General features: G+C 35.0%; 1 protein-coding gene and 1 pseudogene across 5 annotated transcripts in view; one reads left to right on the top strand and one right to left on the bottom strand.

The window, feature by feature from the left end:
- The window catches only part of CCAR1 (cell division cycle and apoptosis regulator 1), a 52247-nt gene extending 28386 nt beyond the window's left edge, over nucleotides 1–23861 (top strand). For all 5 annotated transcript variants that reach the window (XM_070564363.1, XM_008530177.2, XM_008530175.2 and 2 more), the window contains exons 15-25: nucleotides 628–711; nucleotides 2849–3034; nucleotides 9284–9475; nucleotides 12211–12450; nucleotides 12841–12952; nucleotides 19848–19930; nucleotides 20268–20414; nucleotides 21142–21262; nucleotides 21363–21548; nucleotides 22074–22279; nucleotides 22990–23861. In XM_070564363.1, the coding sequence (XP_070420464.1) occupies nucleotides 628–711; nucleotides 2849–3034; nucleotides 9284–9475; nucleotides 12211–12450; nucleotides 12841–12952; nucleotides 19848–19930; nucleotides 20268–20414; nucleotides 21142–21262; nucleotides 21363–21548; nucleotides 22074–22279; nucleotides 22990–23049 (1617 nt within the window). In that variant the 3' untranslated portion in view covers nucleotides 23050–23861. The remainder of the gene's footprint in view (nucleotides 1–627; nucleotides 712–2848; nucleotides 3035–9283; nucleotides 9476–12210; nucleotides 12451–12840; nucleotides 12953–19847; nucleotides 19931–20267; nucleotides 20415–21141; nucleotides 21263–21362; nucleotides 21549–22073; nucleotides 22280–22989) is intronic.
- On the bottom strand, nucleotides 5493–5593 carry LOC139078373 (U6 spliceosomal RNA; annotated as a pseudogene).
- Nucleotides 23862–24107: the final 246 nt, after the last annotated feature.

The raw sequence follows: 24107 nt of genomic DNA on the forward strand, positions 1-24107 counted from the left end.
AACTTTAAGAGTGCTGAGACCTCAAAGGAAAATAAGTTGTGCTTAAATTGCACAGAATTTTGTTTTTATCATAGGTCTAGTTGCTGGAATCTGGGACCAGTTGTTGAGCAAGAATCAGTATTAAGCCATTTTAAACATTTTGCCATTTTCTAAAATTTAAAAATTTTTCTCTTTCACGGTCATCAGTTCTAGTCATGGATTTTTGAAATTGGACAACCACAAGTCTGAGAGATTTGAAATTTCAGGCTATGTGGCATCGTCTTTGGTACATTTGAAAGGTCTGACTAAATCAGTCTTAACTTTGGGTGGCTTGAAAATTGGGGCAAGATCACACACTGTGTGGTTAGTGGAGACCGGCAGTGTTTGTGCATCCCTGATATCCTTTGTGTTGTAATTTATCACCCTTTTGTGTTTCACAGATCTGGCTTTGATTGGCTGATGAGTGTCTTTGTGATCAGTTAAAAGTGGTAGAATGTATGTACGTGGACTTGCCTAAATAATAACTTTAGGAGAAGACAATCTGAAACATTTGTGACCTTGCACAGATCAGCAACAGACTTTTAAAAATAAATTACTTTTATTTTAAGGTTTCAGAATAGTAATTATGTTCTTAACTTTGTACATCAGGATGAAGAAGAGAAAGATGATGGTGAAGCTAAAGAAATTTCCACTCCTACCCATTGGTCTAAACTTGATCCAAAGACAATGAAGGTAACTTTGAAAGTGATAGTGTTTAATTTGAAATCTCTGAACAGGAGTAGAGAATGAGGAATGTTTTTCAGATAAAACCCATTAAAAATGAAGTACACTGATTTTATATAAGTATTCTATATTGTACATATGCATATATGTATAAAATTTAAACATAAGGTATATTCATAAATCAGTTCATCCAATATTTGTTGAATGCAATATACAAGCACCTAGAGTGTGAGCAGCATTGTTCTCTGATTTGAGAACTGACCAAGAAGGCAGAATTTCTACACGTAAGGAATTTAAATTCTAGGAGAAGGGAAGAAACATAGGAAAAGATTATCCAATTTGTAAAATAAAATTTGCAAGTAAAAAGTGGATTGATAATACATGTGAACTGGGAAGGAAATTATAATTTAAAGCCTTCTTCTGAAAGTCTTTTGTTAACCTGTAGTAGTTTTTTTTTCTGCTCTCCAGGGTCTTTGGACCTATTTTCTTTCTGCAGTTTTGCATCTCTAGGCCTATAATTTCAATGTAAATCCATAGATTCTGCATACATTTATTCTACATGATCAGAAGATCAGAGGTTGATCATTACTTGGTTTAGCAACTTATTTAGCATATAAAAGCTAATCTTTCAGTTAACGTCTTTTCTCAACAAAAAACAGTTTTTCTTTTTTATGAAACTATTTTTCGTTATGCTGAGGAAGATTCACCCTGAGCTAACATCTGTTCCAATCTTCCTCCTTTTTTGCTTGAGGAAGATTTGCCCTGAGCTAACATCTGCCAATCCTCCTCTTTTTGCTGAGGAAGACTGGCCCTGAACTAACATCTGTGCCCATCTTCCTCTACTTTATTTGTGGGATGCCTGCCACAGCACGGCTTGCCAAGCGGTGCCATGTCTGCACCCGGGATCCGAACTGGTGAAACCTGGGCTCCGAAGTGGAACGTGCTCACTTAACCGCTGCACCACCGGGCCAGCCTGCTACAAGTTTCTTATTTTGAAACTCGTGTTTCTTTTGATTATAAATATAATGCGTGCTTATTTTAAAAATTAGTACATAACATAAAAAATAGAAGAAAAAAATTACTCAAGCCTATCACTCAAACACAACCACTCTTAAAATTTTGATGTGTTTTCTTCCATTATTTTCCTGGTTATAAGCTTTGTGATTGGTTGGTTGGTTCTAATTGTGTTGTATAAAAAAAGGTGCTGTCCCATCCTTTTCAATTACTATTAGTGTTTCCTATGTAATTATTTTTAAATGTTCTATACTCTTCCATCTAGTTGATGTAGTTCTGTTTTCCTTAGATATTACTCTTTTATTAGATATTTAGATTCTTCACTTTCTTCAAGGGAGGGCCTAGTGTAAGGAATGTTAAAGTTTTTTTTTTTTCCTGTGTTTAGGGTATTTCCTTAGGGTAAATTCCAAGAAATTAGAATTACTGGGTAAGAAAGCATTAACTTGAGGTCTGCCCCATGGGGTAGTGGTTAAGTTCGCATGCTCTGCTTCAGCGGCCCGGGGTTCACAGGTTTGGATCCTGGGTGTGAACCTACACACAGCTTGTCAAGCTGTGCTGTGACAGCATTCCACATACAAGATAAAGGAAGATTGCCACAGTGGTTAGCTCAGGTCCAATCTTCCTCACCAAAAATACATAAAAGAAAGCATTAACTGTTTTTTTTAAGTATCTTAAAACGTGCTGCAAATTATTTTCCAAAAATAATTGTTTGTCTTAACAAACATTTTATGAGCTGTACCAGTGTCCTTTTTTTAAAAAATAGTTTTGTTTTGGTTTCTTTCTTTGAGGAAGATTATCCCTCAGCTAACATCTGCTACCAATCCTCCTCTTTTTGCTGAGGAAGACTGGCCCTGAACTAACATCTGTGCCCATCTTCCTCTACTTTATATGTGGGACACCTGCCACAGCATGGCTTGCCAAGCGGTGCCATGTCTGCACCCGGGATCTGAACTGGTGAACCCTGGGCCACAAAAGCGAAATGTGTACACTTAACCTCTGCGCCACCGGGCTGGCCCACCAGTGTCCTTTTCACCAAAATTTTTAAACATCAGACAGAAGTTAATTGCACAGTATGTTCACTGTTTCAGTATCCTATTTTCTATTTCTGTGTTTTTATGCTCTGTATATTTAGGTAAATGATCTTCGAAAAGAATTAGAAAGTCGAGCTCTTAGTTCCAAAGGATTAAAATCCCAATTAATAGCCCGATTGACAAAACAGCTTAAGGTAGAAGAGCAAAAAGAAGAACAAAAGGAATTAGAGAAATCTGAAAAAGAAGAGGAAGAGGAAGATGATAGGAAATCTGAAGATGATAAAGAGGTATATACTAAATCACTTAAATGTGCTATTAAATATATTAGTTTATAGGGAGTTCTTGGAATATGTGTATGTATACTTTTATTAAGGTATAATTTACAGAACAGTAAAATTCAACCTTTTTAGTGAACAGTTTTCAAAGTTTTGACAAATGCGTAAATAGTTGTGTTGCTTAAAAAGGGGATACATTGTGGAAAATGCATCATTAGGCAATTTTGTCTTTGTGTGAATATCATAGAATGTGTTTACACAAACCTAGATAGTGTAGCTTACTTCACACCTAGGCTGTATGTTACTAATTTTATGGAACCGTTGTTTTATGTGTGCTACATCGTTGATTGAAATGTCATTATCTGGCACGAGACTGTAGTCATGTAACCACCATCACAGTCAAGACATAGAATAGATCTGTCACTCCCTAAAAATCCCCTGTACCCCTCGGTAAGCATTTTCTTCTCTCACCCTGCCAGCCTCTGGGAGCCACAGGTCTGTTTTTGTATAGTTTTGCCTTTTCCAGTATATCATTTCAATGGAACTATATAACCTTTTGAGTCTGACTTGTCTAACTTAGCATAATGCATTAAGGAAATACCTATTATGTTGTGTCTATCAGTAATTTGTTCCTTTTTATTGCTTTTAATAGTATTCCATAATATCAATGTATCACAGTTTGTTTATTCAGTCTCTATTTGAGAGACATTTGAGTTATTTCCAAGTCATGTATTTTTAGCTTCCCTTTTAAAAATGAATAATGTTACATTTTTTTAGTAAAGAAAATTTGTTAGAGCAAAATTAAGTTCAAAGTGAAGTGCTTGTCCTAGAATTTTGCTGTTTCTATAGCTCTGTGTTTGATTGCATTTCACTCCTGAAGATTCAGAGACTGTTTATTCAAGCCTTTTTATGCCTCAGTGTTGTGCCCAATAGAATAACTCCTGGATGCAGAAGCCTGTCATTTGTTTTCTGAATTTGAAATGTAGCAATATCACAAGCGAGTTATAACACCAGTAATTGGACAAACCAGCATTATGTTTCCTAATGTATGCTTTATGAAGTATACGTCATTATTTATGAAGTATTTCTGCCAAAAATGTTTTACCTTAATCTGTGGGAAAACAGATAAATTTAGAATGTAAAAATTTCTACAAAGCAACTTGTCTGAACTTTTAAAAAATGTCCATGTAATGAAAGACAAAAGAACAAAACTGACTTGGATTAAAGGAGGTCAGTGAGACATGATAACTGAATGTACTGAGTGAAACTTGACTGGATCCTGGATGGGGGGAAAAAGCCGTAAAGAGTATTTTTGGGATAATTGGAGAAATTTGATTATGGATATGGATCTGATATTCTATAGTATCGAAGCACTGTTAAGTTTCTTGGATGTGATAATAGTTTTGCAATTATGTAGGAGAATTACCTTGTTCTTAAGAGATGCATGGGTGCATGATTTCTTATTTTATTCAGAAGGTTATAAATATTTATTTTGATAGTGAAATTGTCTTAGAGTTGGCCAGTGGGAGCCCTTTCAAGTTGGCCTCTGTGCCCTTTGACATATCCTCATCATTTTTTGAGGATCCTTTTTTTGTAGCACAATACAAATGTTTCAGTCTCGCTGTGTACTATCCCTGCCCTAGCTCTGGAATCAGCCATTTCCCCAGGAAGCCCTGGTACCTTTGAGTGAAGATTGGTAATGGTATTTAGAAGCCAACATGTGCTCATTGTTATGCAGTTCCCAACCCCTCTCAGGGAACAGAGCTATGGAATAGATATATATCCCTGTATATATATGCATACCTACATATATTTTTATATCTATATTTATTACATCTTACGTATATTGGAAGTCATGAGTTTATACTAATATCTCCACTTCTACTCCAGTGCCACAGAGTTCATTCTAATTTTCTGCCTTTCCATATGTCTAACTCCTTTCTCCAGTAATGAGAAACATATCGTCGTTATACTTTATATATTTGCTTACTTGCTCAGTTGTCCACTGCTCTCCCTCTCCCATCTGGATACCCTCCTTACTCTACTTTGGTCTGACTCCCTACCCTATGCTGTTTCTCTGTATAGATGCCCTCTTTGCTCCATTTGAGTTTCATTACCTGGTAAGTGGGCAGCTCATCTGCTCTGGGCCATTGTAGCTCTCTCTCCCTGCCAGGTTCCACCCCTTGTATAGATGTCTGCTTGTCTTGGAGGAATTGCTTTAGAACTGAATTGTTCAGAACAGGAAGAGTAGAAAGAGAAAGAGAAAGCCAGTTTTCACTTGTTGATGGTGGTGGCCATTGCTGCTCAAATCCTAGATCCATTGATTTGTTGGGGTTGAAAAATGGTGATATTATAATCATCATTTTGTTTTCACGTCTCCTCATCTGCTGTTTGGTTACCCAGTGGTACAGTTTTACCTATTGGGAAATTCATATAGAAGAAGGCAAGATCAATTCTTGATTCTTTTTTTTTTTTAATAGAACGCTTCATGAATTTGCATCATTATTGTGCAAAGGCCATGCTACTCTTCTCTGTATCATTTTAATTTTAGAATATGTGCTTCTAAAGCAAGGACTGTTTTGTTTTTGTTTATCTAGTTGTCAAGATAATGAATTGGTTCCCTAGCATCTTAAGATGTTGTTTTTGTTTTTAAACATCCTTATATATTTATGGATTTAAACATATTTGATGGATTTCAGTCCTTTGCAGTTCTTATCCTTATTGAAGCTCAAATTGTCCTCTTTATTTTTTTGTTTTTTGGCCAGTGGATGGAAATACGTATATATATATACACACAGTACTAGTATGAGTACCATCACCAACCAATATTATTGCTGAAACTAGTTTAAAAATATTTTTACATTTTCTATCCCTATTTTCTCCCCATTGTTTTTATGTTGTACTGTCAATATGATGTCCTAGCATGTAGCCTTATATTGCTGTACTCTCTTTTAATCCTCATTTAATCTAGGTTCTACAAGTATATTTCTAATGCCAACCACTAGTCCTTTTGTCATTATCTCTGAAGCTCGCCTCTAGTAGATTGCTCAATTCATAGTAGCAGTATTTAAGTTCTTGTATGTTTTATAACAGTTTGACTGTGCCCTTTAAACTTGAAAGTCAGTTATGCTGAATGTAAAATCTTTGGCTCACATTTATTTTCCTTGAATATCTTAAATATGTTACTCTTTCTTTTTTTTTTTTTTAAGATTGGCACCTGAGCTAACATCTCTTGCCAATCTTCTTTAACTCTTCTTCTCCCCAAAGCCCCCCCAGTACATAGTTGTATATTCTAGTTGTAGGTCCTTCTGACTGTGCTATGTGGGACACTGTCTCAGTGTGGCCTTATGAGTGGTGCCATGTCTGCGCCCAGGATTAGAACCGGTGAAACCCTGGGCTGCCAAAGCAGAGTGCGTGAACTTAACCACTCAGCCACGGAGCTGGCTCCGTTATTCTTGTTTTTTGATATAAAGTTTTACTTTCAAAAAATGATGATAATGCAGTTTGCTTTCTCCTACAGTCCCTTGCTATTTTGCCTAGATCCACAAAATTTCTAATTTTATTAGAAATGTTATTTGATACTAGTCATTCTCATGGTGTGCTCTTTCAGTATGTAGTTTCAGATTTTTTTTCCCCCAGGAAAGTTTCTCATCATCAAAATTTTTTTGTGTGTGGTAAAATGTACATAAGTAAAAACTACCATTATATCATTGCTTAGTGTACAATTCAGTGGCATTAAGTACATTCACAGTATTGTACAGCCATCATTACTGTACATTTCCAGAAGTTTATCATCATCCCAAACAGTAGTTTTACTTACTAAACAGTAACTCCCCACACTCCTCTCCCTGTCTCCTGGTAACCTCTATTCTACTTTCTGTCTGAATTTGCCTATACTCGATATCTCATGTAAGTGAAATCATACAGTATTTGTCCTTTTGTGTCTGGTTTCTCTCACTTAGTATGATATTTTCAAGGATCATCCACGCTGTAGCATGTATCAGGACTTCATTTCTTTGTAAAGCCAAATAATATTCCATTGTGTGTGTATATTACATTTTTTTATTCATCTGTTGATGGACAGTTGGTTGTTTTCATCTCTTGGCTATTCTGAATAATACTGCTATGAACAAGCAAATTTTCTTAAATAATAGTGTTTTGTATTTGTTCTGTTCCCTTTCTTTTGTTTTCTTTAATTCTGTTATCTCATGTAGAACCTTTTTGCTTCCTCAATATTAGTCACCCTTTTTTTTTTTCTTGTAAGGAAGATGGTGTCTGAGGTAACATCTGTGCCAGTCTTCCTCTGTTTTGTATGTGGGATGCTGCCACAGCATGGCTTGGTGAGTGGTGTGTAGGTCCGTGCCTGGGCCCCAAACCTGCAAACCCCAGGATGCCAAAGTGGAGCACGTGAACTTAACTACTGTGCCACCAGGCTGGCCCTAGTCACACTTTTTTGAATCTTTTTCCTCTTCCTTTCTTTTTAATTTTTACGTTTTCCCCATTACATTTGTCCTCTTAAGGCATTATCTCTTGAGTTTGCTTTTGTATTCCTTCTAGTTTATTCTTAAGTTTCTGAAACTATCTTTTCTTTCTGTTTCCTGAACTCTATCACTTTATTTTTTACTTTTTAAATTCTTATGCTGTTCATTCATATCTTGTACAGTTTTCTTGTGCACTTATAGTAAGTTAACATTTTTATCTATCTTGTGGCCAAGTCTTTTTGGCTCACTTTTGTTGTCTGCAGGGATGTAATTCTGCTCCTTGTTGTCTCTCTCTCTCTTTTTTATTTTTTGGTGAGGAACAATGGCCCTGAGCTAACATCTGTGCCAGTCTTCCTCTGTTTTGTATGTGGAAGCTGCCTCAGCATGGCTTGATGAGCGGTGTGTATGTCTGCACCTGGCATTCCAAACCCACAAACCCTGGGCTGCCAAAGTGGAGTGTGCGAACTTAACCACTGTGCCACTGGGCTGGCCCCTTGTTCTCTTTTTATAAAAATAGTAACTTTCTATGGGATTTGACCTCAATCCTTTACTGTTCCTCTTTTTTTTTTAAAGATTTTATTTTATTCCTTTTTCTCCCCAAAGCCCCCTGGTACGTAGTTGTATTTTCTTAGTTGTGGGTCCTTCTAGTTGTGGCACGTGGGATGCCACCTCAGCATGGCTTGATGAGTGGTGCCGTGTGAACTCCCGGAATCCAAACGGGTGAAACCCTGGACCACTGCAGCGGAGCACGCAAACTTAACCACTTGGCCATGGGGCCGACCCCTCTGTTCCTCATTTTTATGTGAATTTCGTTTGCCTAAAACTTTGTTAGAAAGAGGTTGCCTCAGATAGCTTTTCTAACTATACAGAGCTCTGTGTTTTGTTGTTCTCTTGTCTTGTCAAAACATATGGTGGCTTACTTTCTGAGATTCCTATCTCTATTGCCATCTCTCACTTTTATCTGGACCTCCTCCTCCCATGTCTCTGTTCCTGTCCTGATTGCTGTTGATTGTACTCCCAGAAGTTTCTCCTCAGTGTGGGTGCCCGTGCTGGAAGCATGACCGGATAAATCAACTTTGTAAGTTCATAGGCTAGAATGTTCTAGGCCCTTTCAGATCGTAACACGGACCCCTTGTCCTCATTATTTTTAGGGGTAAAACCTTGCCTAATTTCACCTACTGTTCTTAAATTGACCTGCTGTACTTTCGAGTGAATGTCTAGTGACTGTTCTGTGGTTTTCCTGTTCTTGGGTCCATCAGACAACTCCATTACTTCCTTCTGCTTTCTCCCCACAGAGACACAAGTAACACATAGATCTTTTGGTTCTTGTGGCTTGTCCCCACCCACTTGTATGTTGGGATGTTTTGGGACTACCTTGTCACCTCGTTTTGTTGTGAATGTACATGGATTTTGGTTTTGGATTCTGGATTGTTCTGTCTCTTTTTAATGTGGTGATTCAGGGGGATCCAAAAACGATGCTACCACCACTATTTTCCCAGAATCCCGTGACTTACATAACGTTAATATAGGTGGTGGTTTGTTTTTTCCCCTCTTTAGAATGCGGTTTCTTATGCTTGGAAATCCAAAAGAAAGAATTAGGAGCCATAAAACTAGCATCCTCTATAGTAAATTTGAATTTTCCTCCCTTCCCAGGTCCCGTGGTTGGTATAATCACCGTAAGGAGTCATGGAAATATTTTCCTATTTTCTTTACATGGTATACATTTGATTTACATACATAGTGTACATGGAAGTTTAAACATAAAATTTCAAATATATAGGAAGAAGAAAGAAAACGTCAAGAAGAAATGGAACGCCAGCGTCGGGAAAGAAGATATATTTTGCCTGATGAACCAGCCATCATTGTACATCCCAACTGGGCTGCAAAAAGTGGCAAGTTTGATTGTAGCATCATGTCTTTGAGTGTACTTTTGGACTACAGATTAGAGGATAATAAAGAACATTCATTTGAGGTAATGTTTTAAGTTTGAATGGGAAGCCAGATAAGGTCCACACATTTTGACTGATTAATGTATCTCTTAAATCTCTTTTGAGTGCCTTTTTCACTGCTTTTGGTTTTTTTTCTTGCAGTTTAATTTTTTGAGAAAAAACAACCAGGTGATTTTTCCAGTAGACTCACTTTTTTTTTTTTTTTAAAGATTGGTGCCTGAGCTAACAACTCTTGCCAATCTTTTTTTTTTTCCCTCCCCAAATACCCCCAGTACATAGTTGCTTATTTTTTAGTTGTGGGTCCTTCTAGTTGTAGCATGTGGGACACTGCCTCAGTGTGGCCTGATGAGGGGTGCCATGTCCGCCCCCAAGATCCAAATCAGCGAAACCCTGGGCCACCGAAGTGGAGCTGGCAAACTTAACCACTCAGCCATGGGGCCAGCCCCAGTTGACTCAGTTTTGCTGATTGCATTCCTATGGTGTGGTTTAAATTTTCTGCTGTCCTCTATTTCCTGTAAATTGATAGTTAGATCTAGAGTCTTAATTACGTTCAGGTTCAGTTAATTTTTTTTCCTGAAACTATCTCATAAGTAGTGGTATGTTATTAGGTTTCAGGAGACACATGATATATAATGTCTAATTGTTTTTCTTGGGATATCTGATAACACTTTATTATTTACTCTAGAATTAAAATGCCATTTAATGGAATTGAAAAGTTTACCTCTGGTGATTGAGGTGTAATGTAACATCATTGATATTTATCTTTGCAACCTGAATCTATTTCTTTTTACCATTAATTTAGAGCAGTGTTTATAACATCATAGTGTCATTTTCAAAATAGTTGAAGACTTTTATCTTAAATAAATGATTGCTTCATTCTTTAAATAAAACAATGTAAAATATCTCAAATTATTAATTTTGTAATAGCTTGTACAAAATTATAATTGTGTTCAATTGTATTTTATCAACATATCTCACATTGTTTTATTTTATAAATTATATTGGAAAAATTAGTCATACTTACTTGATCCAAGAGATTATTGTCCACCAAATGATAAGATGAAAATGAAGTGAAGTGACTTACTTAGACTTCAGACATTTGCAAACAAATATAGAGGAGTACTGAGCCAATTACGAAACACAAAATGCATGCTTATTGTTCTTGATATTAAATGTTAGAAATATTTACAATTTTTGAATAATTCCAGTAAGCCAGTGTCCTTAAATATTATATACGGTTTTATTTTTATTACCAGTTACCATAAATTAAACTCTTAATACTGCCTATCATCTAGTAGTCATTCAAGAAATAAGTAAGTGGGAAAAATAGTCTTTGGTATTACTTACTACTTATAAAGTATATACTGTATATCTAACCAATGCTGTAAGAGGATCTCAGTGCTCCTCCAGTGGAAACAAAGTGATTTGTGAAACAGCCCTTTGCTAGCAAAATAATCCTTTATTTTTTCCTCCCCACCTAACATATCCCCTTGGTTAGTTTCCTTTTAATCTGTTATTAGAATTCAGAAGTCATTTTGGTACATGAATTTAAAAGAAATTATTTTGTAACTAAGGAAAACCATGTATCATCATAAAATTATAACTCTTTCACTGATTTAATATTAATGCTAGTGGTATCTGTGTCTTTCAGTGCCTGTAGATGAAGAGATATGTAGAATTAATTCTGCTCTTCTAGTTAACTATTCTAGGCTTCTTCCAATCTAACACATTTTAGTAAGTTTTTTATCTCTAAGTAATAGAAAACTCTAAGGAAAAGATATGCCTTTTGCTATTTGCTTACACAAATTGAGATTTTGTTTAGTTTAATAGTTAAGAGAAAGTGGAATTTTCAGCATATTAATGGTCATTTTACTAATGGATTTATTTAAAACATATAAAGACTGGGTATGAATAAAAAATAGATTATAAAATCAATTATAATTTTAATACATTTGTATTATCCTTTATGATCAGGAAAATAGTCTGATTAAAGTGTTTCATCAAATATACAGAACAGAATGCTAAAGATAACATATTTTAGAGCTTTGGTCAACCCTTTGAAGTTCTAGCCTCTTAATCTGTTGAAAGCAATTATCCTCAGAAATATTTACATAGAGAATTTAGTTTATAATTGCAGGTTTATGAGTATGTTGAAGATCAGTATCCATGGATCCCTGCATAGTAATAATGCATTCGCCCTACTCTGAATTTTGAATTGGTTTTTCCTGCCTGGAATGCTCTTCTGGATAGCAGTCTGGCGCATTCTCTTGCTACCTTCAGGTCACTTTTCACCTGTCACCTGATCAAAGAGGCCTTCTCTGACTATACTCTCTTATTACTCTCAGAACTTTTTTCTGCTTTCTTCACTGCTGTGTCCCTAATGCCTAGAACAGTCCCTGGTACATAGTAGACATTTCATACAAATGTGTTGAGTAAATGAATAAAGTACATTAACATGAAGATTAATTATTGTGTAAGGTAGTAGAAATCCTTGTTTCCTGCTTATTTTCAAATTTTCTGTAGTATGGTTATTTTTTATAATATTTGACCAAAAGTATACTAAACATAGTATTTATATCTTCAGAAGGGTCTTTGAGGATTTTGAGGCTCTTCAACATCATTGACGTCAGTTATTACAACTCTATTGTTAGTGCACATTGTTAGATGTGGCAAGTTATTATTTGATAAATTACTGTGATGTGGTTTTATTCAATATTTCTATTAAAGTTTGCTGGTTACTATTGATATCTTTCTATAGGTCTCATTGTTTGCAGAACTTTTCAATGAAATGCTTCAAAGAGATTTTGGTGTCAGGATATACAAATCATTATTATCTCTTCCTGAGAAAGAGGACAAAAAAGAAAAGGAGAAGAAAAGCAAAAAAGATGAGAGAAAAGATAAGAAAGAAGAAAGAGATGATGAAACTGATGAGCCGAAACCCAAACGGAGAAAATCAGGCGATGATAAAGATAAAAAAGAAGATAGAGATGAAAGGAAGGTCTGTAAATATTTCCATGACCAGCAGCCTGATTTAGAAGTTTTCTGGTAGTCTTCCAGAGTGTAACAAATGATGATGAATTCCATCAGAAGAGTGAAGCATAAAGGCCAAATTTGAAAGATTTTACTGTATTATTAGAAATTTAAGTCTTTGAATTGAGCCTATATAAACATCTATAACTAGTTTTCATTTTTTTTAAGTTTAAGGCATACAAGATGATGATTTGATTTACATATATTGTGAATGGTAGTTTAGTAAAGTGTATTGTTTTAAGAAATTTATAATGTGATACTATTTCAAATAAATTTAGTGGCTGTAATGTTTTTTGATTTTAGTCATTTAATGTTTGATGAGATGTGTTGCTTAATTAAAAGACATTTTAAATTGCAGAAAGAAGATAAAAGAAAAGATGATTCTAAAGATGATGATGAAACTGAGGAAGATAATATTCAAGATGAATATGATCCAATGGAAGCAGAAGAAGCTGAGGATGAAGAGGATGGTATGATTCAAATTGATTTATTTCTCCTTAGGATGAAAAATACATTTTTTGTTTGGCAACTTTGTATCACTGAAATCTATAATTTTAATATTTTTTAGAATAGAAAGAGTAAAATATTCTCCAATGAAAATCTGTTTGTATTAAGTAATTTTTAGATGACAGGATTATTTTAAGACATGTTTACTTTTATTTATTTTTGGTGACGAAGATCGGCCCTGAGCTAATATCTGTTGCCAATCCACCTCTTTTTGCTTGAAAAAGATTGTTGCTGAACTAACATCTGTGTCATTCGTGCTCTATTTTGTATGTGGGACAGTGCCACAGCATGGCTTGACGAGTGGTGTGTAGGTCTGTGCCTGGGATCCAAACCTCTGAACCCCAGGGCCACCGAAGCGGAGTGCGCGAACTTAACCAGTACACCACCAGACTGGCCCCAAGACATGTTTATTTTTGATTATCATATGTCCCATATATAATTAACATTTATTCAACTTGAGAAAAAAAATTCCCTGAACATGGTACTTACACTTTGTCATAAATAGTGTAATGGTCTCATTGTTTCTTAGAATATATTCTTCTTTAGAAAACTAATTTTAGCATTTTTTTAAATTACAAAGACTATCATACATGCAAAGGAGCGCATATAACATTTAGGTGGAGCTTAACCATTTAAGCACTATGCCACCAGGCCGGCCTCACAAGTTTTGAATAAGAAACTTTTACCAATAGGAATGATACTCAAAATACTTTATAATACATGTCCTGATCAGTCAAAGATGCCAACTATAAAGTACCTGAAAAGCTCCAACTGAGTGAGTGTCAGTCTCCTTGTAGATTTTTTTTTAAAATCTTTTTCTGAGATGAGATTTTTTAATTTTACATATCTCAGATTGTTATTACTTAAGGCATTTTTGGTTTGCCTCTACATTTTCTTCTTTCGACCACTGCATTTTATTTTTTTTCTCATTGATGAAAACATTCAAACGTGAAAGAAGTTGAAAGAATACTGCATTGAACACCATGTATCCCACAATTGATTCATTTGTTAATATTTTGTCTTATTTGTGTTGTCTGTGTGTTTGTATGTGTGTGTTTCTGATCCATTTGAATGTAGGAATTCTTCAACTTGCCTAGGACAAGACATTCTGTTAACCACAATTTTCATAATCACACCTAAGAAAATGAACAATAGTGTCATATACCATCTATTAATACCATCTAGTATCTGGTCTAATAACATCAATAACAGTGATATAATATGCATGTATCAATATTCCTTCATTTATCTTCATTACGTGCTTTGCTCAATGAAGATTCATCCCTATTACAGTCCTATTTTCTCTCCCCTGTCTTCTCAGTATTTTTTTTTTTTTTTAAAGATTTTATTTTTTCCTTTTTCTCCCCAAAGCCCCCCGGTACATAGTTGTGTATTCTTCGTTGTGGGTTCTTCTAGTTGTGGCATGTGGGACGCTGCCTCAGCGTGGTCTGATGAGCAGTGCCATGTCCGCGCCCAGGATTCGAACTAACGAAACACCGGGCCGCCTGCAGCAGAGCGCGCGAACTTAACCGCTCGGCCACGGGGCCAGCCCCACTCAGTATTGTTTTATCACTGCTTTGGTTAAATCACTAAACAGTGTTCTCATTATTTTGTCTATTAGAATGTCCTAGCTCTCATCCCTTAGTTGTTGTCTTTATTCTTTTGTAATATTTAACTCCCTTGGTGGTGGTCTCATCCATTCTCCTGGCTTTAGGTACTGTCTATATATTGACAGTTCTCAAATTTGTATCTCAAGTCAGACCTTTCTCCTATTCTCCCTTATCACCTGCCTACTTAACATCTCCCTTAAGTTATCTGACATTTCAAAATAAACAAGTCTAAAACTGAACTCCTGCCTTTCTTGACCAAAAAGAACAAAAATTGTCCGTCACCCTCATCGTTCTCCAGCTCATGTGATGGTAACTCCATCCTTGTAGTTATTCAACCTAAAACCTAGGAGTCATTCTTGAGGCTTGTTTTTGTCATATCCCATTTCTAATCTTTCAGGAAGTAATATTGCCTTCAACTTCAAAACATATCTCAGAGCAGACCATTTCTCACCAGCTACACTGAACTAATCGTAATCCAAGCCATGTTGTCTCTTGCCTAGATTACTTAATACCCTCCCCACTAGTTTCCCTGCTTACCCCCTTCTCTGAAGTCTCTTCTCAATAGTTGCCAGAATAACCTTTGTAAAATTCAAGTCATTTTGGGGCCGGCCCAGTGGCACGGGTGGTTAAGTTCACACATTCCACTTCAGCAGCCCATGGTTTGCCGGTTTGGATCCTAGTTGTGGACCTATGCACCGCTTACCAAGCCATGCTGTGGCAGGCATACCGCATATAAAGTAGAGGGAGATGGGCATGGTTGTTAGCTCAGGGCCAGTCTTCCTCAGCAAAAAGAGGAGGATTGGCAGCAGATGTTGGCTCTGGGCTAATCTTCCTCAAAAAAAAGAATTTAAGTCATTTCATTTGTTCACATTTTTACAGTGGCTCTCCATTTCACTGTGAAAAAAAGCCAAAGTGTTTACAGTGACCTATAAGGTGTTGCGTCATCAAGTCTCTAATTTCATCTCTTTTTACTCTTTCCACTTACTCATTGCACCTCAGGTACCTGGGCTTCCTTGAACCCATAACGTATTCTCCTATCTTAGGACCTTTGCATTGGCAGTTCCTTCTCCTGCACACTGTTACCTGGAGATCCACCTTCCTGACTCCTTCATGCTTGAAGTCTTTGTTCAGCTGTCATTTTCTCACTAGGGCCTACTCTGTACCCTACCCTGTTTAAAATTGCAGTCCTCCCCATTAATACACATTTCTAATCCCTCCTTATCCTTCTCTACTTATAGAATGTATAACCTACTCTACTATACTATTTACTTATTTTATTTACTGTTTATCTGCCTCCCACCTGAATATAAGCTCTTTAGTAAGAAATAGAGGGATTTTTTTCTAGTTCCATTGCTGATGTATATTGCAGGTTCCTTGAACAGTCTAAATATCCAAATAGGTTCTAAATAGATATTTGGGGTTTTTTTTTTTTTTAAAGATTGGTACCTGAGCTAACATCTGTTGCCAGTCTTTTTTCTTCTTCTTCTTCCTCTTCTCCCCAAAGCCCCCCAGTACATAGTTGTAGATTCTAGTTGTAGGTCCTTCTGGTTGTGCTATGTGGGATGCCACCTCAGCATGGCCTGATGAGCGGTGCCATGTCCGCACTGGCAAAACACCAGGCTGCTGAAGCAGAGCGTGTGAACTTAACCACTTGGTCATGGGGCCGGACCCTTGGCCACCTCCTCATCTCAGGACTTTTGGTTTCCTTGTTTCCAATTGCTGCTTGCTTGTGTTATCATGGTTGTTTGTTTCATAGTTTACTTTGTATTTCATTATTCTATCAAGTCTCTGGAAGACCACTCTTTTTCCATTGGAAAAGTAGAATTGATGGTTAAAAAAATGAAAATATAGTGCCAGTTAATGTCTAAAATGGTGTGGCATCATCTTATTAATCAGAGGGGCAAATAACAAGTCTATTTTTTACCTATCAAATTGATGAAAATTAAGTTTTTAAATAAAAGGTAACGTCAGTTTAACAAGGGTAAAGAGAAGAGTATTTTCATCATTCTTGGGATCAGTTTAAATTGTTGTGCTTTTTCTGGACAGAAGTTTGGAAATGAGAATTAACCATGTCCTTTATAATAACATGGATGTTCATTGCATAATTATTATAAAACAAAATATTAGAATCCATCTTAATATTCAATAAGAGGGAATTAGTTAAATGCATTTTGATATAGACATGCAGTTAAATTTTGTGCAGCCATTGAAAAAGATGTTGGAGGAGGATAGTGACATGGAAAATATGGCAAAATAGTTTTTATAGACAGCTTATTCCATTAAATGGGTTTCATCTGCATTAGGTGTGTGTGTTGGGAGGGAGAAATAAAAGCACATGATACCTGCCATAATTTAGTGTATCTTTGTATGATGGTATTTATTTATATTCTAAGATGAGCAAGTATTACTTGGATTTTAAAAATATAAGTTCAAGGAGAGACAAAGTTTTAAAAGTGACGTCTTCCAAGTTAAATACCCAAATAAGGTGAATCAAGTCTATAGAGTGTGAATAAATGAAAGGAAAAGGGATTCAACCTTTGTGTAGTATATGGTACACTCTTGATAAAAATGTTATTATTTAATCCTCACAATTATATTCAGAGGCTATTATATTTTCCATTTAATTGAGGAAACTGAGGGTATTAGCAATAAATTAATTTACCCAAGAGAATAAAGCTGCATAGTGGCTGAGCCACTCTACTATTTTATATATAATAAAAATAATTAGATTCCAAGGATACATTCTCTGGGTTTTTTTAAACAGTTTGTTGAGGTGCCCATACATAGCAGAAAGCTCACCTGTGTTAAGTGTAGAATTAATAATTCTTAGTAACTATAAAATTGTGAACCTATCATCACAGTCCAGTTTTAGAACATTTCTCTATTTCCTTTCTTTAGTAGGTTTATTGAGATATGATTCACATACTATACAATTCACCCAATTAAAAATGTACAACTCACTGGTTTTTAAGTATTCACAGAGTTGTACAACCATTACCACAATCAATTTTAGAACATTTTTGTTTATCTCAAAAAGAAAGCCTGTACTCATTAGCAGTGTCTCTCATTTCCCTCCAACTGCTTCAGCCCTGGACAGCCGTTAGTCAGCTTTCTATTTCTATAGATATTCTGGACAGTTCATATAGATGGAATCATACAATATGTGATCTTTTGTGACTGGCTTCTTTTCACTTAGCATGTTTTCGAGGTTTGTGCCTGTTTTAGCATGCATATTCTCTTTACTAAAGTTTTCACTATATTGTTGACACTTAAATACACTAAAGCAGTGTTTCCCAGAGTGTCCCAAGATATTAATAGGTATTAAGCTTAATAAAGTATACTGGAGCCAGATAAATTTGGGAAACTTGGGTTAAGCAAAGTTCGGCATGTTTTACCACAGAATACATTAGCTTCTTATGTGTGTTGTGGATGTACAAAGAGGAAATAGAGTATGAAATATTTATGAATATATATGCTTTGTAGTATTTCAAAGACTGTTTAACTCCTAGTGTTTACTATATTTCATGTGTTTTACCAACAAACCATTTGTTACTCTGAGCTTTTTGATGGAGATCCGTTTGAGGGAGCCAAGAAGCTTCTAGAACCAAAATTTCTCTTTTAAAATTGTCCTTGGATCATTAAATAACTGCAAAAAAGATCTTTAGTATTTGCATATAATTCATGAAAGGATGATGTATAGTTCACTAGGGCTACTTAAAAAGTACCCCACAGGGCTGGCCAGGTGGTGCAGTGGTTAAGTTCCTACCTTCCAATTCAACGGCCCGGGGTTCACTGGTTGGGATTCCAGGTGTGGACCTATGCACTGCTTGTCAAGCCACTCTGTGGCAGGTATCCCACATATAAAGTAGGGGAAGATGGGCACAGATGTTAGCTCAGGGCCAGTCTTCCTCAGCAAAAAGAGGAGGATTGGCAGCAGATGGTAGCTCAAGGATAATCTTCCTAAAAAAAAAGTACCTCAGACTGGGTGGCTTAAACAATAGAAATTTATTGTCTTTCAGTTCTCAGAGGCTAAAAGTCTGAGATCAAGAAGTTGGCAGGGTTGGTTCCTTCTAAGAGCTGTGAGGAGAGGATCTGTTCCATGCAGCTTTCCTTGGCTTATAAATGGCCATCTTCTCCCTGTGTCTTCACCTCATCTTCTATCTGTGCATGTCTGTGTCGAAATTTTCCCTTTCTCTCAAGACACCAGTCATTGGATTAGAGCTTACCCTAATGACCTCATTTTAACTTGATTACCTCTGTATAGACCCTTTCTCCAAATAGGTAACATTCTGAGATACTGGGGCTTAAGACATTAGCTTATGAATTTTAGGGGATACAGTTCAACCCATAGCTGATTAATTCTTTAATATTAGTTCTGTAACAGGCTGGTAATGATGGTTGACCTGAGGGTGATGGCTGAGGTCTTGGAGAACTGGGTAGCCTAGGGATAGGTAAGGAAAAGAAGTTTCCTTTCTGCCAGTTGCTCTTTGTGTATTTTGAATTTTGCACAAGGTGCATTATATTTTCAAAAAAACTTTTAATGATAACAAAAGATATTATTCTAATCTAGAAAATAAGTGTCATGACTTGTCTAAATTGCTCAAGTATTCCTTTTGATATTTGAATTTTATTAAGACTACTTACCTAGAGTACAGATTTCAAGTCATATGTTCCACAGTTGCAGATTTACCTTACTGTACTAGTTTTTTGTTTGTTTTTTAAGATTTATCCAAGTTACCATCTTTTATCATGGGACACATATGTTAGTGCTAGCAAATCTGGATACTAACACTATTCGTTCTTAGTTATCTTTAGAACCTCTCAGTTTCTTGTATGTAGTTTTATTTTGCAATAATCTATTTGCACTTAATTTTAGTACATTGGCTGTTCTTCCTTTTAGCTTTTAGAAAATACAGTTTGTTTAAGTTGGTGTTAATACTCTTCAATTTCATGTATAAAATTAATTCATTTATTTGAACTTTGTCCTCGAAATATTTATGGAATTAAGTCCTTTTATTTGATTCAATAAAGTCAACTTATTTCCCTCTCTAGTGTCTTTGTAAATTGCTTCCTCCTCTTATTCTTTATAATTGTTTCTTATAAAATCCAAACTATTTTTATTCATATAATACTTCTTTGCTATTGTGTATTTTGAAAACTGACCAGTAATAGGAAAGTATTTTCAGTCTCTACAATAATTGAAAATATCTGTATTGCTGAAGTTTTTGCTGTTGTATTTATTTTATAGATCGAGATGAGGAAGAAATAAACAAACGAGATGACAAAAGAGATGTCAACAAGTACTGCAAGGAGAGGCCCTCTAAAGATAAGGTATTTATCAAATACTGTATTTTTTATAATGTGTTAATTTCCATTTCTTATATAATCCAGATTTCTTAAATATAACACGGTCATGAAGTTTGTTGGTACTTGTATATCTATATATTACTACTCAGAGCTAACTTCAGCCATTCATGTTTTGATATTTGTGATTATGTCAGATAACCAGTATGTCTTACTATTTTCTCCCATACACATAAACCAGATCAACTCATTTTTGCTGAGACGAGGCAAAGGTCTTTTAACATTTCACTATTATATGGACACGGTTTCAATTTCTCATTTTTCAAGGGTAAAAATTTTATACTATCTTCTGCATTTTCTTTAGGAAAAAGAAAAGACTCAGATGATAACAATTAACAGAGATCTGTTAATGGCATTTGTTTATTTTGATCAAAGCCATTGTGGTTACCTCCTTGAAAAGGATCTGGAAGAAATACTTTATACTCTTGGACTACATCTTTCTCGGGCTCAGGTAGTCTATCTTCTGAATATTTAAAGTGAAAAGCATTTTTAAGTAACTTTATCTTTTAGTCTCTGTTGACTTTTGGAAATGTAAGAGCAGTACAGGCTAGTTTAGTAATACAGTCAAGCAATACTGAAATGTATAAAGTAACAGAAAGTTCAAAGTCCCCTCTCCCTCTAGTGCTACTCTGGTCTAATATATAACCTACTAGATCTTTTCGTAAGCAATTCGTGTGTGTGTGTGTGTGTGTGTATACATATATGATCAGTTTTTTAAGTAACACATGAAATCATTCTATACATATTAATACACAGCTTTTTTTCATTTAACAATACAGTGTCATGGGCATTCTAACGTGAAAATAGATACCCACTTCTTTTTTTTTATGACTGCATAGTATTCCATGGTATAGATGTACCATAATAGTCTCAGTAGCTGAGTGGTTTTCACTTTTTGGAATTACAAACTATACTGTAATAAACATCTTTGTGCATATACTTTAATGTATGTGTTAAGTGTTTCTATCAATGTTAGACATTTTTTCAAATGATAATTTTGATTTTAGTTGTATAGAGAACATAGTTAAGAGAGCATAAGTGGTCTGAGTGGGAGTAGATACCTGAGAAAACAAGATGCCACTGATATCCATCGTATGTGAAAATTAGGACACAGTTGTTCAAGGAGAATCAAAAACTTATTTTCATCTTTTGAATTTGTTTACTTGCCTGCATAACAGGTAAAGAAACTTCTTAATAAAGTGGTACTCCGTGAATCTTGCTTTTACCGGAAATTAACAGATACCTCAAAAGATGAAGAAAACCATGAAGAGTCTGAAGCCTTGCAGGAAGATATGCTAGGTTTGAGTATATTATTTTAAGATTGTGACATTTTGTAACTTTATTGTTAATTAAAGAGGAAAAAAAATAACAATAAAATATGGTATCTTCTTTATTATAGGAAACAGGTTGTTACTTCCAACACCAGTAGTAAAACAGGAATCGAAGGATGTGGAAGAAAATGTTGGCCTTATCGTGTACAATGGTGCAATGGTAGATGTAGGAAGCCTCTTGCAAAAATTGGAAAAGAGTGAAAAAGTAAGAGCTGAAGTAGAACAGAAGCTGCAGTTACTAGAAGAAAAAACAGGTAAGTAACAGCATTGGATATGTCAGTACTTTTAACACCCTATTGGAGTATATATGTGTACATACGTGTGTATGTACCTATACACACATGCGTAGCCATACCTTGCATTTTAGTCTGGGCAATAATGTAACTTTAATTTTGACCATTTCTGTTAAAAGTTATAAAATTGCTTAGCTTTCTAAGAATTAATCTTAGATTTTTATGTTCTCAGGTTCGTTTGTTGTTCTGTTGCATCCTTTTAATCCTCCCCTGGTTCCACTTAGTTTTCTCCAGTTTCTGCTACTTTCTCTAGTCTGTACAATCGTCTGAAAATGAAACATTGGTTTAGAAGTAATACTTAGGTAAAACTTAATTTAAATGAAATGAGTATTACAGTGTTATTTATAACTATTGAAATTGACATTTGTGGCCATTAAGGAATTATATCTGCTTTTTATTTTGCTAGTGGAAATATTTTTAACCTCAGAATTAAATTGGATATTTTAAGGGGTAAGATGGTGAGTTTTTCTGTTTTCTTTTAAACAGATGAAGATGAAAAAACCATATTAAATTTGGAGAATTCCAACAAAAGCCTTTCTGGTGAACTCAGAGAAGTTAAAAAGGACCTTAGTCAGTTACAAGAGAACTTAAAGATTTCAGAAAACATGAATTTGCAATTTGAAAACCAACTGAATAAAACAATCAGAAACTTATCCACAGTAATGGATGAAATCCACACTGTTCTCAAGAAGGTTAGCAGTTTTGTACTTTCAACATTTTCATAGTTTATTTCAATTTTTATATCTTTATGGCAATTTTAACGTTATTAAGCTCATAGTGGTTTTTCTAGGAGCAAATGATGGTGGCATTCTGTTCTTCATCAGATTAGTCAAAAGCAATTCCCACAGGATTGTATTTCCCTAGAACTTTGATGGGATGTCAACATGGTTTGTATGTACAGAATTCTTAAAGCAAATTTTGTATTTCTTTCAGAACCAGAGAGTGAGTTTGAACTTGAGGAAGATAAAACCTTTCACTTTCTTTTCATACCCATTTATTGTGGGCAGAGTCGAGAAACTTTGGCACTATCATAATTAATTTATTAGGATTCTTTGTCACTAAAGAAAAATTTAGTAACTCAATGCCATTATAAACTAACTTCAGTAATTGAGAGATCTTCCACATCCTGGGTCTCACTCACAGAAGAAAAAAATCTGCAGTGCAAGGAATAACTACTGTTATTCTAATTTCTCAGAACTCAGATGGCTTTCTCAAATACTCTAAGCCATTCTGCATAGAATTGAGAGATGGATTTCTTTCATAATTGACCCCAGGGTCAGTTTTCCACAGATGGTAAAATGGGCTATCTGTAGTATTTCTGTTTAGCAGTGTTTATTATTTTTAAAGTTACATTTAAGAGAATCTAATAAACTATAGTTTTTCCTTGTCTGTTGTTTTATAGGATAATGTGAAGAATGAAGACAAAGATCAGAAATCCAAGGAGATTGGTACAAGTGTATGATAAAATACGTGTAGTGATGAGGAATGGTGTTAAATAATGTAATATATAAAATCATGATACAAGAATGTTTGAAAGTGATGCATGTTTGATTTTAGTAGTATAAATATCTGTTAGTTCAAATGATGTATAAAGTTTTACGAACGTGAGAGTCTCTGCTTTTGAAAATTGCTTGTAATTCCTGGCATTCAAATTATTAAACACTCCTTGAGTGAAATAATTTTGCATTGCAAAATGTTTTAGGATGAACTTTGTTATAGTTTTAACCCCAATAAAGTTCATCAACTTAATTGACAGTAGTATTTAATTACCAAATGTCTTTTATTAAAATATCTAGAAAATTGTAATTTTATTTATAGAATTATCATTTTTAGGTTTAAAAATTTTTTTTAGTCTTTTAAAATTTCATTATAAATCATAAAATAGCATGCTGCTTAATTTTTGCAAGTTTTTGAACCAGACATTTTTTTACTCACCATAAAAAAAAAAACCCTCTAATTATCAGTCTCTGAAAGCATTCATTAAAAATTCAATTCATCCAAAAGACAATACATCAAAAACTAAGAAATAGACAATTAGCATTGTTACTGTATACGTGAGGCTTTACATAAAACTAATAATTCTGATGTTAATGTTACTATTCAACTGATTAATTGTTCAACTTTCCCAGAATAGCAGCTACATTACTTTTAATTTTGAGGAGTTTTTAAAAAATGCAGTATATGTCAAATGTACAGTTAAGTACCAAGCCAGTAGATGTCAGTATGTTGCCTTTTAAGTTAAGCCTTCTTGAATTAAAAATAATTTTTTTCTTAGTCTGTGTACTTCCTTCAGAATTTTAGTGGATACATAAGAGTTGATTAACTGTTGAATGAAAAAAGTAGGCAATGTGGTATACTTTTAAAGCTGTGGTTCTCAACAGGGGTGAATTTGCCCCCACAAGACAGTTAGCAATGTCTGGAGACATTTCTACTTGTCGCATCTGGGTGAGTGCTACTTGTGTCTAGTTGGTAAAGGCTAAGGATTTTTTTAAACATCCTATGTTGCATATAACCACCCCC

This window comes from Equus przewalskii, chromosome 1 (assembly GCF_037783145.1).
Source record: "Equus przewalskii isolate Varuska chromosome 1, EquPr2, whole genome shotgun sequence".
NCBI lineage: Eukaryota > Metazoa > Chordata > Mammalia > Perissodactyla > Equidae > Equus > Equus przewalskii.